This window comes from Balaenoptera physalus (assembly GCF_965194825.1).
Source record: "Balaenoptera physalus genome assembly, chromosome: 5".
Classification (NCBI taxonomy): domain Eukaryota; kingdom Metazoa; phylum Chordata; class Mammalia; order Artiodactyla; family Balaenopteridae; genus Balaenoptera; species Balaenoptera physalus.
Window position 1 is genome coordinate 114,391,505 of NC_138884.1, and position 15,589 is coordinate 114,407,093.

Consider the following 15,589-nt stretch of genomic DNA (forward strand, 5'->3'; position numbering starts at 1 on the left):
TCCCTCACCAGGGTGGGCTGAGGGAGGCTCAGCCAGACCAGGACAGATTCAACAGCTCCACGGTCAGTGCCCGGCTGAGACCACCACATCTGACCACGAGCAATTTTTATTTAAAAAAGAAATCCAGTTGTTCTAAACTCCTGGGATGTGGCCCCAATATTAGTTTTTCTAAGTTACCTAAAAACACCAGTAATGAAGACATAGGAAAATATTCCTTCAGTGACGGCAATGTCAGGCCCCAAACAGAATCCACACGCAGGTGTGAAAGCTCCTTGCTTTTCTGGACTCCTGGGCCGGCTGGTCCAGGCACGTCGGGGCACAGGAGTGACGGGGCTCTACCTGGGGCTCTTCCACAGAACTGGAGCATCGCACACTGTCTACCCTGAAACCAGAAACTGGTCTAGTCCAAGCGCAGTGCCAGGGCCACGGCGAGCCCCTGGGAAATGTCAGCATTTCTGCCAATTCCACCAGCACTACAACTGCGGCCGCTGCTGCTTCTAATCGCCACCCTACTCCCTCTGTAATTCCCATCGTCATGTACAGAATCCTGTCTGGTCCAATCTTCCCACCATCCATCTCCAAGCTCATGGCCATGTGCCAGGAGCTGAAGGGAAGGGGGTTCAGAGAAGTCACCCCCAAGCTTTACAACAAGGGCAGTGAATCGCTATTGAGCACCAACTATAGGATTCTCTTCTGATAAGCCCTTCACCGACGGTCTCATTTTCACTCACACTAGCTTCTAAAGAAGACGGGGCGGGGGGGATGTTCAGAATGCGTAGCACTGGCAAAGGAAGGGGCTCAGCCCAATCAGAATGGGCACGCGCAGACACTCGGCACAGCCCTCCAGTGGGAACCAGTGGAGTCACAGCCCCATCTGATCCCGGTCTGTGACTCAGCCGCCACACTGCAGTGCCACAAGTTCTCCAGTCCAGGGCCACTCTTAGCAGGCAGATCATCGCCTATTAACAAACCCTCTCTAATCCCCTGCCAACAACCTGTGAGGGAGGAAGTATTCACATTCTGCAAAAGAGGAAAACGGAACCCGGGGCGGGGCGGTGACTTATCGAGGGCCACACAGCAAGTCAGCATTGGATCTGGATTCAAGCCCAGTGTCCCCAAGTCTAGTATCAGGCTCTGCCCACCAAGCTCGGCTGTCTCCCTGCTTGCCTTCTGCAGAAGCAGCAGATCCTCCCCAAAGTGGGATTAAACTAAATGGAACCCCGCCCCCCATGAATTAGGAGGAAGACTCCCTGAATGGTTCTCAGCGGCAGTGTGCATGGAAGGAAAGGCAAGAGAGGAAGAAAGCCGGAGAAGCAGACACCTGCCCTTACCCCAACGCCACCCTCACCACCACTCAGAAGAAAGTCCTGCGCCATCAGCATTTGATTCTCCAATGCTTAGCCAATTGGATGGAGCCCTCGATGAATCATAACGGATTCTGCACAAACCCAGCTGAACAGCTTTTAGTAAAACTTGGCGAATGGCCACAAAATGAAAGGATTCTTGGGGTTTAATCAAAGTGAAGGGAAATAACCGAGCTTCCTCATGCCAAGCGGTCCCTCAGGCTCTCCCCCCCATCCACACCTCCCCGTGCCCCACGTGACCATCTGAAGACCCTGCAAGGCATTCAGACACAGACACTCACTCTGCTTAATAAGGCAGGAAAAGCAGCACCAGTGCTTAGAAAGCTTTTCAGCAACAGGGTTAAAAGTAAAAGGTGTCTCCCACTAAGAGGAGTGGACAAATATTGAATTTATGGAAACTGCCTATTTCCTGAATACCCTGGGTGGCTTAAGTCCTAAGTCTCCAGGTGTTCACACATACAGCAAACATTTAATAAATGCAACCCGACCGATGAGCGCTTGCTCCATCTGCCGATGTCCTGGATTGTAAGCCTTCCAACCTCCAATTGTGTGTCATTGGTGGGAATGGTGGTCCCATGAAAGGGTTCTCCGCGTCTCTGTCCCCAGGACCCCAGAGGCCCCACATAAGCGGGGAGCTTGGCACCGATTGGTTGTGCCTTATCTAAGCAGTGGTGCCTTAGAAACCTCACTTGATCATGCATCTCACCACACCCCACCCCACCCCACCATCTGCCTTTATCTCCTTTCTGGTTCCAGGCTGTACCGTGGCTGAGATCGAGGTCCCCACCATCTGATGTGTCAGTGTTTGTATGTTACACTCGCTTCAACACTCCAGGGTCCCACCCATCCTTGGCACTGTGCCAGGTCCCTGGCTGGGAGGCAATAAGGCAAGACCCCTCGTCAGGGGCAAATGCACAACCAAGGGGGAAGAGGCGGCCAGCACAGAGGGAGCGGTAACCAGTACAGAGGAAGAGCCTGGGCTCCGGAAGGCTTCCTGGAGGAGGAGCCACACAAGCTGGGCCCATAGGACAAAAGGGAGTTGGGGGGCAGGGGCATGAAACGAGAATGGGGGGAGGGGCAAGGCATTTCAGGCGGAGAATTTATGGGTGCAAGGTTGTTCCCAGGTGAGAGTGCTTGGCAAGTTCTGCAAACACCAAGCTTTCAGTGCAGCTGGAAGGAGTGAGCTGGGCAGGGGGGGGTAATGAACTGGAGGAGGTGAGGCCTGAGTTGGACCAGAAATGGTCAGATGCATCCAGGACTAGGGGTGGGGGCAGGCAGAGGGAGGCAGGGAAGGGCTCAGTGCTGCCTTGAGCACCTCCTCTTCACAGGGCCTTTGCACAGATGGTCTGTTAATGCTCATGACAATCCATAGCCGCCGCCGCCGCCGCCGCCTCCTCCTCCTCCTCCTCCTCCTCCTCCTCCTCCCCCTCCCCCTCCTCCCCCCTCCTCCCCCTCCTCCCCCCTCCTCCCCCTCCTCCTCCTCCTCCCTCTCCTCTTCCCTCTTCCTCCTCCTCCTCCTCCCCCTCCTCTTCCCTCTTCCTCCTTCTCCTCCTCACCACCACCATCATCATCATCAGAGCATACATGGCCCCGGGATGGGCCCACCAATAGACCCCATTCCTGTTTGAACTTGGCCTTGCTCACACCCCCTCTGCCTTTCCTTCCAGTGCCAGCTGCCCAAGCTGGATCCTGAGATGGTCTCCGACTCTACTCTTCCAGACTCCAGAAGAAGAAGCCGAGCAGCAGATGGTAAAATGTGGAAACCACGTAAAAACCACTCTCTGGTGTTATGGACTGAATTGTGTCCCCCAAATCCACATACTGAAGCCCCAATACCTCCGAATGTGACTGTGCTTGGAGATAAGGTGTTTAAAGAGGTAATTAAGTTAAAATGAGGCTGCTAGGTCGGGGGTCCTAATGCAATAGGGCTGACGTCCTTATAAGAGGAAGAGAAACTGGAGGCACACACACAGAGCAAAGGCCACATGAGCACACAGCAAGAAGACGGCTGTCTGCAAGCCAGGGAGAGAGGCCTCAGGAGAAATCATCCTGCTGGCACCTTGATCCTGGACTTCAGCCTCCAGAACTGGGAGAAATAAATTTCTGTTGTGTAGGCCATGCCATCTGGGGTACTGTGTTATGGCAGCCCAGATAGACTAACACACTTGGGATGTCCTAGCAGGGCTGAAGGGGCAGCCAATGGGGAGAAGGCAAAGGAGAGCTCCAGTCCCAAGGCATGTCTTCCCTTTAAATGCCAAGGCTCTGCCTGGGGGCTAAACATGACTCCTTCTCTCCCAGCCCCCTCCACCCAATTCCAGAAATTCTGGGCAGGTAGAAAAAAGAGCTGTGAATCAGTCAGATGAGCTAGGTTGGAATCGAGGCCTTGCCTCTAGCTCATTCTGCAACGCGGGACAGCCACTTAACCCCATGGCACCCCCTCCCAAGAACAGAAGAGGGGCCAGCATATGTACTTCACAGCCTCTGTGGGCATCATGGCCTGCGTGAGCGCCGTGGCAGGGAGCCTGGTGCGGTCACGGGGCGCTCAACAAACACGAGCCCCTTCTACAGCCATGGTTTGCACCTCCCCACATCTCTCCATCCCTGAGAGTCACAAGAGCTGGCAGAACGCCAGCCTTCCATTCCCTCTAAGGGCCCAGCAGCCTAGGGAGACGGGCTTCTTAAAAGGTCTGTTTGGCCAACCCACTTTATGAGTCCATCTTCCAGGTAGACGTCGGCATAGAAGGACTGGTCATCGTTGATGATTCGTCCACCCTTGATGAGGAGTCGGTCACTCTGAAAAGCCAAGCAAAGTAGTAACTGTCATTAGAGAACAGCCGGGAAATCCGTTTTTTCTTTCTAACTTTTAACATAAAAATTTTCAACTCTTTTCTAAAGTAAAGAAATGGTATTAAAAAGCCCCCTGAGAACCTTCACCCAGATTCTTTACATACTTTACCATTCTCCTTTCACCTCTTTCCCCTCCAAACACTTTGGCTTTGTTTTTGCTGAGATATTATAAAGCAAATCCCAAATATCATATAATTTCACCTATAAATACTTTAGTACATAATCTCTAACTGTTGAATATAATAAAACTCAATTTAGAGACATTTTAAAAGATAGTGAAATGACCAAAAAATAAATGCAACTCCCCCAGAAAAACTTCAATCAATGTTCTGATGTTTTTCTCCGATTTCCCTCTGTTTTCCATGCTTGTGATCCTAGCACACATAGCCATTCACTCACCCGTGCACCCATTAGATACCAGCCGATTGCCTCGGCTCCAAGCCCAGCGCCAGGCCCTGATGAGCCAGGGTAGAATGAGCTCTCGTGGAGCTGAGGAGGGAGAGACAGAGGTTTAACAAATCCTGGGAGTAGGTGGGGTTCCAAAAGAGGAGAAGTATAGGGTGCCCACCGTGGCCACAAAGTAAAAGGGCTGCCAACCTTATTAAAGGTCAGGTAAAGCAAGCTCAGATCGAGAAGATAATTCTAGATAAGCTGGACCAAACAAAGGGTGGGGGAGAAGGCCAGTATGGTGAGTGCTGAGTGTCTGGGCAGAGAAATGGTGTGCCAGGTCCCAGAGGCAGCAAGGGATGTAGCAAATTCTAGGAGCTAAAAAGAAAACACGATTGTGCCCTTTTTTGCATTTTACCGTAACCATAATTTTTAAGTGGCTACAAAATATTCCACTTTATGGATGCACAATAGATTGTTGATTTCCCCCACTGTTCTTTCCAATGTTTCACAATGATACATATTGCTATAATGAACATCTTTATGCACAAAGCTTTTCCCTGAATTTGTACTATTTGTTAGGCTAAATTCTCAGAAACGTGACAACTGAGTCAAACAGTATAAACCTTGCTTTCAGCCCTTGATAAATATGACCAGATTGCTTTCCAAAAGTACCTCCCCAATTTGCCATCCCGAGACCACCAAAACACCCTTGGTTATCATTAATATTTGTTAATTTGCATTTCTTGGAGGCTGAGAATTTTTTTGCCACGTGCATATTTACTATTTGTATTATCTCCTAGCTGGAGATGGGGTGATGGATAAAACACAGCTTCTGCCCTTAAGCCCCACCCTTTGGGCAGGAAGACAGACAGGAAACAGATAGTAACGATTCAGGGTAGCCACCTCAGAAGGAGCGTCTTGCATGGGTTCCCCTGGAGGCAGAGCCTGAGACAAGGATTTAGACGCAAGCAGTGATTCTGGGAGGTGATTCCACGAAGTGGAGTGAGGGAGGCAGGCACTGATCTGGCTAACATTGTGAGCAACTGGGGCTTGATCCCACCAGGACCCTCTTAGGAACCCTCTATCCCAGAATGTGCCTCAGATCGGTGCCAGCAGTCCCACGGCATTGACCACAAGAGGAAGGCAGAGGATGCTGTGCAAGCCTGGAAAAGAAGCGTTTCACCCAAACTCAGGAATCAGGCAAGGCTTGCTGAGCAGACACAGAGCACACAGTCTGCTGCTCAGAACCCTCCAGTGGGCTCTTGCCGCAGTATATTTTCCCCAGAGTGAAAGCCAAGTCAGTGAGACCCTATTTTATCTGGAATCCTACTATGTAGGCAAAATTCACTCTCTCATTTGCTTCAGGTCTCTGCTCAGTGTCACTTACCTGATAGCGCTCCCCTTGGCTGCCCTGTTTGGGACACCTTACACCGCTGCCCTGCCTGCAGACCCCTCACCTCTTACCCACTTTATGTTTACATAGTACTTAATATAGTATATCTGACGTAGTCTCTATTTACATGTTTGTTTAAAAATGTGACTTGTCCCACTGACATCAGAGCTGTGGTGTGTTACCCCACTGGCTGTGTCAGGCACAACTCACAGGGGACCAATCACAGACACGTTGCTGTGGATGGATGGCACCTCCTAGAGTTCTCCCTGCAGTTCCTTAAGAGACTTAGCTCCATGGGGGCAGACATTTCATCTGTTTTCTTCATTGCTGCATCTCTGATACTTTGGAAACAGCCTGGCAGGATGGATGGATGGATGGATGGATGGATGGATGGATGGATGGATGCCTGAACTGATTCTTGAAGGATGAATGGGTGAAGACGGAGAGAAAGGGCATCACAGCCATAAGACAAAGAACTATGAGCCACGAGCCAAGGAAGAGAAGTATGTCCTGTTCTCGAGGAGAAGGATCTCTGGAGGAAGGGGCTTCAAGCTCAGTCACTCCCAGGGCCAACAACCTCCCTCTTAGCCATAAGACAGAAGCCAGGACCTAGGGAAAGAGGCATGGGCTCTGCATATCCAGAAGCAGAGACAGGCTGGTGTGCAGGTTTCCCCGGGCACCAGAAAGCAGGAAAATGTGAGTCATCGGCAGCTGGTGCCTGGCTTCTGGAACATGGCCTCCCACAGGCAGCCGTCTGCCTTGTCACATTTAATAGAGGGCTTTTCAGGCTAATCCTGAAAGGTGGTATTTAATGCGTTGCACGTTGCACGCCAGAAGATCAGCCCCACCCTGCTCTGCCCTTCCCAGAATCAGATGTTCAAATCCATGCCCCTCCCTACCAACTACCAGCAGATACTGTGGGCAGCTACCGCCAGGGTCCCGGCTCTTTCTGTTCTCAGGGGCCAGCATGTTTCTAAAAAATAAGCCCACCAGAAGGCAAGAGCTGATGTGACTTTTTTCTTTTCTTCCTTAAAGTTAGTACCGTGTTTGCCTTTTAATTGGCACTTTCAAAACCGTGTTCTTTGGAACTCTAGCCCAGAGGGGTTTTATTAGAGGCTGAGCCCAAAGGAGATTCCCAGGTGTAGTGAGTTTAGAAAATTCTGGGTGAAACAGAAGCAAAGATCATTTTTATGTCAGGAATTCCCAGATCCTTTACTCTGCTGATGTGTAATGTGAATATTCAAGAGGGGAACTGAGTTTGATCATTTCCAAATTTAGACCCTTTCATTTTGTGAGACATTTGACAAAGAGACTCTTCCTCAGAAGACACCTTAGGAAATGTGCTTTAAGACAGTGACGCTCTCCACGCCTGTTTGTGCTGAGTGGTTCTTGTGGAATGTGAGGTCTAGTCAACCTCAGATGGAAATGGGGCTCGAGTTGAGCTGAACTGTCAAATTCACACAACCAACATGCGTGGAGGTTAGACCCAAGGTTTCCTAACTTCCTGTCCAGCATTTGCTCCAGCAAACACACTTTTGCCACTTTTTTTTTTTTTTTTTTTTTTTATTTATTATTTATGGCTGTGTTGGGTCTTCGTTTCTGTGCGAGGGCTTTCTCTAGTCGTGGCAAGCGGGGGCCACTCTACATCACGGTGCGCGGGCCTCTCACTATCGTGGCCTCTCTTGTTGCGGAGCACAGGCTCCAGACGCGCAGGCTCAGTAATTGTGGCTCACGGGCCCAGTTGCTCCGCGGCATGTGGGATCTTCCCAGACCAGGGCTCGAACCCGTGTCCCCTGCATTGGCAGGCAGACTCTCAACCACTGCGCCACCAGGGAAGCCCATTTGCCACGTTTTTAAACATGGTCACCCCGTAGAATCCATGACACCCCATAATCAGATGCAATTTAGAGAGAACCTGAGGACCTAGCTCTCCAGGATTCCCTCTCTTCATGCAGGAAGTGTGAGTGTGAAAGCCTAAAGAACCATCCATCCCCTCCCAAAACAGTGAATTTTATGATACATAACTTTTAAGAATTTAATAAAAGTCACACATTTAAAAGGAAAAAAATACCCTGCCTCTCCCAGGATTACCATGAGGAGCCAACAGTCGACAGATATGAACAATGACAAACTCTGTACAAAATTCACTGTTTAAATACCTTGAAAGAAAATGAACCATCTCATTAAAAATTCAACAAAAATCAAACAGCAAGGGTATGCCAGAGACCGCCCATTCCTGCCAGGGTGACAGCAGTGACCTAAAGAGACTTATGCTCAGCCTGGCTCACGTCCTTGGATCAGTGTTGTGTAACAACAAAACGTCCAGAGTCGGACAGATGCAGCTTCCGATTCTTGCCCATTTGCTATCCACATGACTTAACCTCTCCAAGCCTCAGTTTCCTCATCTATAAATTGGGGATAACTGTCCCTGCCTCACAGGGCTGTGGGAGAACCCCATGGGGTACATATATAAAGCGCTTTGCCCAGGCCCACCAGTGGTGACTACTCAGCAGAGTTACACATTGTTTATTCTGTGCCATTTTCTGTAGCAGGAACTACAATAAATATTTGCTTAAGGAAAGAATATGTGCAGCTAAAAGAAATAGTTTTTGTTCTTAAGGAGGTCTCAGGCCAGTGGGGGAGACTGAGTCATAACCAGACCTTTGCACTCCAGTGTGGGAAGGGCTGGGACAGAAGGGTGGTGGGAGCAGAGGAGGCCTCCACTCCAGCCCTTCCAGGGGAATCATGCTTATTCTGAGCTTGAAGAATGAGTAGGAATCCGCCACATGGCAAAGGAGAGAAGAGATTGCAGAGAGAGGGAATGGCGGGACAAAGGTACGGGTTTGGGGGAGCCTGGTGTGCTTGGGGGTCTGTAAGTGGTTTCCTCGGCGGAAGTACGACCTCAGGGTGGGCAAGCTGGAGAGGCAAGCAGGTGCTGGCTCACGGGGACTCTAATGCCACGAGCAGAGGGCGAGGCTAGGCTGGTGTCGACGCTAATGAAAGGGCTTTCATCACGGAAGAACTCAAACCTACAAAAGTTTCTGAACTGAAGCATCACCCAAAAACTGGGCAGAAGTGGAAGAAGAGAAACTGATAACCTTTACATTTTCCTCCAAGCGGGGATTTCTCAATAAGAGTAAGCGTAGGCCACGTTTACAAAATGTATCAAGGGTCTTAAAATTGTTCAAGACTTTTGACCTAGAAATCTAATGCTGAGAATCTGTCTTCAGGAAAATATCCCAAACAGAGTCAAAGAATTATACACAAAGAGGTGAACCAGAATTAATGACAATCTTGCAATTACGCCACTAATGGGGTGACATACAGCTACTAAAATATTCCCCAGGAATATTTAAGGCTAAACAACAGCGCTAGACCATAAAATGTTAGGTGGGAAAGCAAAATACCTACCTCTCCACAAGGTAGATCTTTCTGGTAGTTCTTGACCTGAGGTGTCTCCCTATGTCCCCGTGGCCCCTTGCACACACCTCCCCAACGATACTCATCACACCATGGTCACTGTTCAAGTGCCCGTCTCCTGCTGGGCTGGACACCCCTCCGCGGCCAGGAGAGCCCTGTGTGAGTCATCTCCAAATCCCCAGGGACCGGGCATAAACCTTACACAGTTTTTAGCAAGTGTTTGCGGAGTGGGAGGAGAGCGGGTGACAGCCAGGAGGCAAGGAGAGAGGGAGGGAGAAAAAGAGAGTGTTTGAAATGACAGAGAGCGTGAGGAGAGAAAAGGAAAGTGAGATAAAGGAGTGATAAAAGGGAAGGGAATATGAAGGAAAGAGGGAAGAACGAAAGGGAGGAAAGGGGGAGGGGAGAAATAAAGAAAAAAGGAGGAAAGAGTAGACTGACAGATCAGAAACCTCTCTTCTCTGCTTTTCGAATTCCCTGAAAGCCTAACCCTGTGGCTTGGGAATAGAAGCCTGCTTAATGCAAAGCCTGTCTAATACAGATGAGGCTGGAAGGCCTTCTCACAAGGGGCCCACCTAAACCTCGGTGCTGGGCCGTCATCACTTCTCTATTGCCAAATATCCTGGGAGTCAGAGGAGTATCCCAGAGAAGGGAAGGCCTTCTTCTCCAAACCTACCATTCATCTCCACTCCAGCCCAACCGGGAGGAAAGAGCTGGTGTTGGTGGGATGCCTTTGCTCTCTTCACAAACATTAACTGCTATGTTGAGCGCCGCTTACAAAAATGAGCCTTTAAAGCTTCAGACATTCTTACCCACACAACAGCAAAATAAACAACAGTCAGCCTCAACTAGGAGGGGAGGTCCGGATCACAGCGCATCTTTTGCATCACTGTCTGTCCCTGAGTGAAGAAGCATGACGCCTCCCCGCATTCTGTTCTCCCTCCTTTCCTGCATTGTGGGAATAAAGTCGGTCGTTTCCAATGCAAAGTCAGAGGAATAGAAAACTCATTACGGTCTGGGGAGCCTCGGAAGAAAAAAGAGGTGCTACTCTCATCAAACCAACAACTTACCCCAAAATCACTAGTTTAGCAACCTTGGCTATCTGAAAAACAGCAGAGAACAAAAGCTGTTATTACAGAGACAGAGAAAGGCAGTGACTACATCATCAAGGAGAAGATGTTTGATCCGGGTTCTGAAATATGAGAAGTTCATGAAGCCGAAAAACGGAGGAGAAGGAGAACAGTCCAGCAAAATAAATAGTATATACACAGCAGCGTTCTGCAGTTTCCAGGTTCCACGCTGTAACTGAGGAAAGCGAAGGGGAATGTCGTGCTGTCCGTGGTCCTGAAACACCACTGGGCACTGGGACAGCGAGGTTTCTCCAAACCCTGGGACCCTGAAGATCCCTCTCCCTCCAACCTCACCCAGGCTTGGAGTTCCTCACTGCTTTTCTTTCTCAGCTCACAGGCATATCTGTAATCTTTACATTGCCACGGAACAAAAACAATCATAGATTATGTTTCACAATGTACGTAGTTGGTTTCAAATACATTTCACTCTGAGTGCCACCCTATCAGTACTTTAATTATCCCACCCAAGAAGTTGTGGGGAGGGCACGTGACACTCCCATGTCCCCTCTCCTACAATGCTTCACTAATACACACATCGGAATCTGGGGTGAGTGAATGAGTGAGTGCCAAAAACGGATCTCAGAGTTCTGGCCTTCATACGAAAAGGGCAGCTTCATCCAGGGGGCTGCAGGTGCACACAGATTCTGATGAGGCTGCCTGATTTATCCGTGGGAAGGGGCTCAGAGAAACTAAATGAAAAGTTGCTCCTGGAAAGATGAAGAATACCTTCCTCTCCAAAGGGCAAGCGTGAAAACGAGTCTCAAAAAGATAAGGGAAGCCGCACTTGGTAGAAATGTGCTTGCCCATGCACTGAGTGCAGGTGCAACGGCTTTCTCGTAAGGCGAGGAGATGTCAAGGTGACTTCTGAAAGTTATTAGTCCTTCAGACTCTACAAGTCACTGACATTAAGGCTCACGCTGCAACTCAAACATTCAATAGGAGAGGTAGGCACACCCCTCACTCATGCAAGTACAACTCACAACACGGCACCAGAGCCTAGATAATCCTGAAAATCCACTGGGATTGTCTGCTAAAAACTCCAGTCCAGGTGCTTTTGTCAAGATTTTCATTTGCCAGATCTAGTTTATGGGCCAGGAATTTGTTATTAACAAACATCCAGGATATTCTTGATGGAGACCCTCTGTGGTAGATTGTGTTATTTCTTTCACAATCCTTCCTGCCTTCCCACCATTGCCATGCTCTGATGTGGGTGCAGGGCTCTCCCAGCTTCACTGACTGTGGGTGTGCCTACTTGAGTTGCTTTGACCAACAGAATGAGAGTGGATGTGACTGCACCAGTCTGAGCACAAGCTTTTAAGAGGCAGGTGGGTTCCAGCTCCATTTCTTGAGAGTCCATCCTCCACCATGAAAACCACAGGACCCAAGGAATGGTGTCTCCTTCAGTCTGAGTCCCAGAATGAGACGCTATGAGGAGCATGCCTGACCCAAAAAGAAGCCTGAAGACAAATCTAGCTAAGCCCTCCTAAGCCTCTGCCACCCACAGATCTGTGGACAACAAACAACTATTTGTTATTGTAAGCCACAGAATTACAGGGTTGTTTGTTACGTGGCATTATTGCATCAAAGCGAATTGATACACCATCCAAATTCTGTGCTGGGAGTCACAGCCACAGGGATTGCTGTCTGAGAGATTTTCCAGCTCAAATACTTCATAAACCCAGGACTCTGTTCCTACCTTTACTGACCAGAGCCCCCTTCCTCCCTGGCTCCCCTCACAGATCGCCCAACCAGCCTCCTTGCAGTGAGTGGCAAGTGCTGTCTGCAGTGCAGCTGCACACTCGTATTTATTCACAGAAACCCAGCCCATTTGCCTTTGGTTCTGCCTCAGCGGACGGCCTGTCAGCCGGTGGAGCTTTGCCACACTTTTCAGGAAAGCAACCCTGGAAGTGGCAACAGGCCTGAGATTGAATATAACGAGCACACATTTGTTCCCACCCGCATGGGTCAGGGACACAGTGGCATTTTCCTCCTTCATGAATCAGAAATACAGGCGGTCCCCATGGATTGCAGGCCTTTTCTGTGAGCTCAGGCCCATTTCCATGACAACTGCAATTTTAACAGTGAGATTTCAAGCTCCATTGTACCTGACAGACATTCAGGAAATATTCCCTGACGGAGTATCTGGCGTTAAAATAACACACACCTGTCCTGACCCCAGGAGTGGGCAAGGTCTTCAGGCTCCCTATAGAAGGATGATACTAGCTAAATCTGTATATATGTGTAGACCCATTTCTGCATTTTTTTCGTCTCTGCCTTTTACCTTATATAAAGCAATCTGAACAGAAATCCTTTGCCTTCAAGAAAACCACATTCCTGAGTGCACACTAAGTATCAGTTCTCCATTACATGGGTTTTCATTTTTAATCCTTAGGTCACCTTAAGAAGTGGGTATTATTGCTACAAATAAGGAAACTCCGAGAAGGGAAGTGATTTTGCTCAAGGTCACACAGCCAGGAGATGGTGGAGTCAGATATGAACCTAGTACCACCTGGTACCTACAGAGTGACAGCCCAGCGTCCTGTGGTAGTTATCCCGGTGTTCTCCTCACTCTACCTAGTTAAGATGTCTGAGCCTCAGTTCCTTCCTTTGAAAAACGGGAATAAGCAGGAATAGACCATAACATCTCAAGCCCGTTCCCAATGCCACGCACCTCAGTGGTCCTTCCGATAGGATTGTTGCGACTGTGGCCAAAAGGGAGTAAGGCAGATTAAAGGGCTCTGGAAGTTGGAAAGGGCTCTCCAGTAGTAAGACATTAAAGGCAGAGCCCTGTTCACCTGATAAACACTGACAATGCCTCCTGTAAGCCAGATGCTTCTACACCTATTATCTCATTCAATACTCATTTAACAAAGAGGCAGTGCTGTCTGCTGGTTAAGGACATGGTAGTAGAGGCCAGAACGCCTGAGTTCTAATCGGGTCCCACACTTCCTACCCTTGTGCCTTAGGCACGTTTACCTCTCTGTGCTTCAGTGCTCCATCTATAATGCAGAAAGTGGTTTTGAAAGTTAAACGCATTAATGCGTGGACAGAGCTTAGTGCCTGATTTTTAAAGTCTTCCCATTGTGGGGAGATAAATTTCATTCAAATGCCCAGTTCCATCTTCAGCTTCTCTCTAACCTCTCACACCCCAAACCCAACTCTTTTGCAGATCTTGTTGCATCTGCTCCAGAAGTGTCCTCATACCCCCCTGCTGATTTCCACCTCGCACAGCACCTGCTCCAGGTCAGCCTTCCCCACCTGTCTCCCTGCTGCCTGCCTTGTCCCCTCCACACGACAGCCAGTGACCTTTCTGGTCACAAATGCAACTATGTCGTGCCTCTCCTTAAACCCTTCACCAGCTTGTCCTCACACGTAGGACAAAGTATGCCCTCCCAGGCTCTTTCTGGCCTGACCCCTGCCCTCTCCTGGCCTTGCACTATACTCGTATACTCACACCATATTCTGGCTCTCTGAGCTGCACTTTCACACCCCGTGCCTTTGTCTGTGGCATCTGCTACCTGGATTTCTTGCCACACCTGCTCTGCCCATTGATTTCCAACTCACCTTGTCAGGGGCAGTGTCCTGCTTCCAGGAACATGTGCTTACCTCCTGGAGTTCCTAAAGTGTAAGGCTTGCACCCTTATTAGCATTGTTTCACAACTGCACAGAACTTCATCTTTTGGCTCATTTTTATATGTCCATTTCCCGCATGAGACCATGAGATCCTTCACCCCAGAGACTACAGCTTGTTCCCACACAGCTTCTTAGCTGGGTGACCTGCGGCAATAACTTAATCTCTGTGTTTCAGCTGTTTTTTGTTTTTTTTTGTTTCTTCTATTAGTGGAGCTAATCGAAGTACCCAACTCACAGGATTACTTAAGATAAGTAAAAGCTCACAACACAGTGAATACCAGCCTATGAAGCCCAATGCTTTATGCTGAATGTTCTGTGTCTGTGCATTTGAGGAAGCAGGGAAAAGTTTCCATTGCTTTTATCAGTTTCTCAAAGGAGTCTATGGACCCAGAAAGTATTTAAACCAGTTTAAAAGGTGCCCAATAATTAAAGTTTTATTTTGGATCCATTTTGTTCTACATGCTCAGATATAAAGGACAGCAAAAAGAAAAAAAAGCAGAAAAGAAAGGGAAAAAAGAGAAAAAAGGAGAGAAAAATCCAAACACTGTACTTGGAAATTGCAGTAAAGAACTGGGGCTATTTTGGAAGAGAGAAGGTCCTAAGTAACTGAGAAATATCGTCCAGAGCCTCTAGGAATATCAGTGTGGAAGAGGAAGAAACCTGTGAACAATTCTGAGGGCAAAAGGCAGACTCTTCCTCTACATACAAAAGACTTTCCAACAACAGAGCTGTCCAAGAGTAAAGCAGGCTGCTGTGTGAAGTGGTGATCTCCCTGCCCCTGGAGGTGGGCAAGGAGAGGGTACTTGCAATTCCTACACTAGAGGGGAGACTGGGGGTGGGGAAGAAGCAATGGACACTCTTTTCTGCCGCCTCAAATGCACAAACACTGAAAAATTTACATAATTTAAAAGGTTCCTTTCAACTGTGAGGTTGTATAAGTCACATATTTGCTTGGGATTTAATCCCTAAGGGGCTATGAATATGGGCTGATATAAAGTACATGGCAGCATAATTCGGGGACAGGTACAAAATCTCGAACAGCCACGTATTTGCTTTATGCAATTCTGCATCAGATCCATGGAGTTTTCCCGTGGAACTGACCCCAAGTTCTAACACCAAGTAGTTATTCAGTCAAGACCCTGGGGAAACACGTACTTTAATGATTCAACATATATATATGGAAGATTCCTCTTGTAAAAGCTTGCTCTCAGTGTGAAATGCAGTGAAGCCCATTAATATGCCAGATCTGCCTTCTCCCCACTGCCAAAGTACCACTTGGGAAGTCTTTATTTTTTACCTCCAGAAACCCTTCATGCCACCCTCATCTCCTTCTGGATGGTTAACTACCTAACTGCTAAATCCATGGATAGGACATTTGTTAAGGTCAATTGCAAGAGTGTCTAAGACCTCACTCG

The 15,589-nt window shown here is 48.6% G+C and overlaps 1 protein-coding gene across 2 annotated transcripts in view; it reads right to left on the reverse strand.

The window, feature by feature from the left end:
• CRMP1 (collapsin response mediator protein 1) overlaps nt 1–15,589 on the reverse strand; it is a 66,780-nt gene that overhangs the window by 39,801 nt on the left and 11,390 nt on the right. For both annotated transcript variants that reach the window (XM_082462830.1, XM_082462831.1), the window contains exon 2: nt 4,069–4,157. In XM_082462830.1, the coding sequence (XP_082318956.1) occupies nt 4,069–4,157 (89 nt within the window). The remainder of the gene's footprint in view (nt 1–4,068; nt 4,158–15,589) is intronic.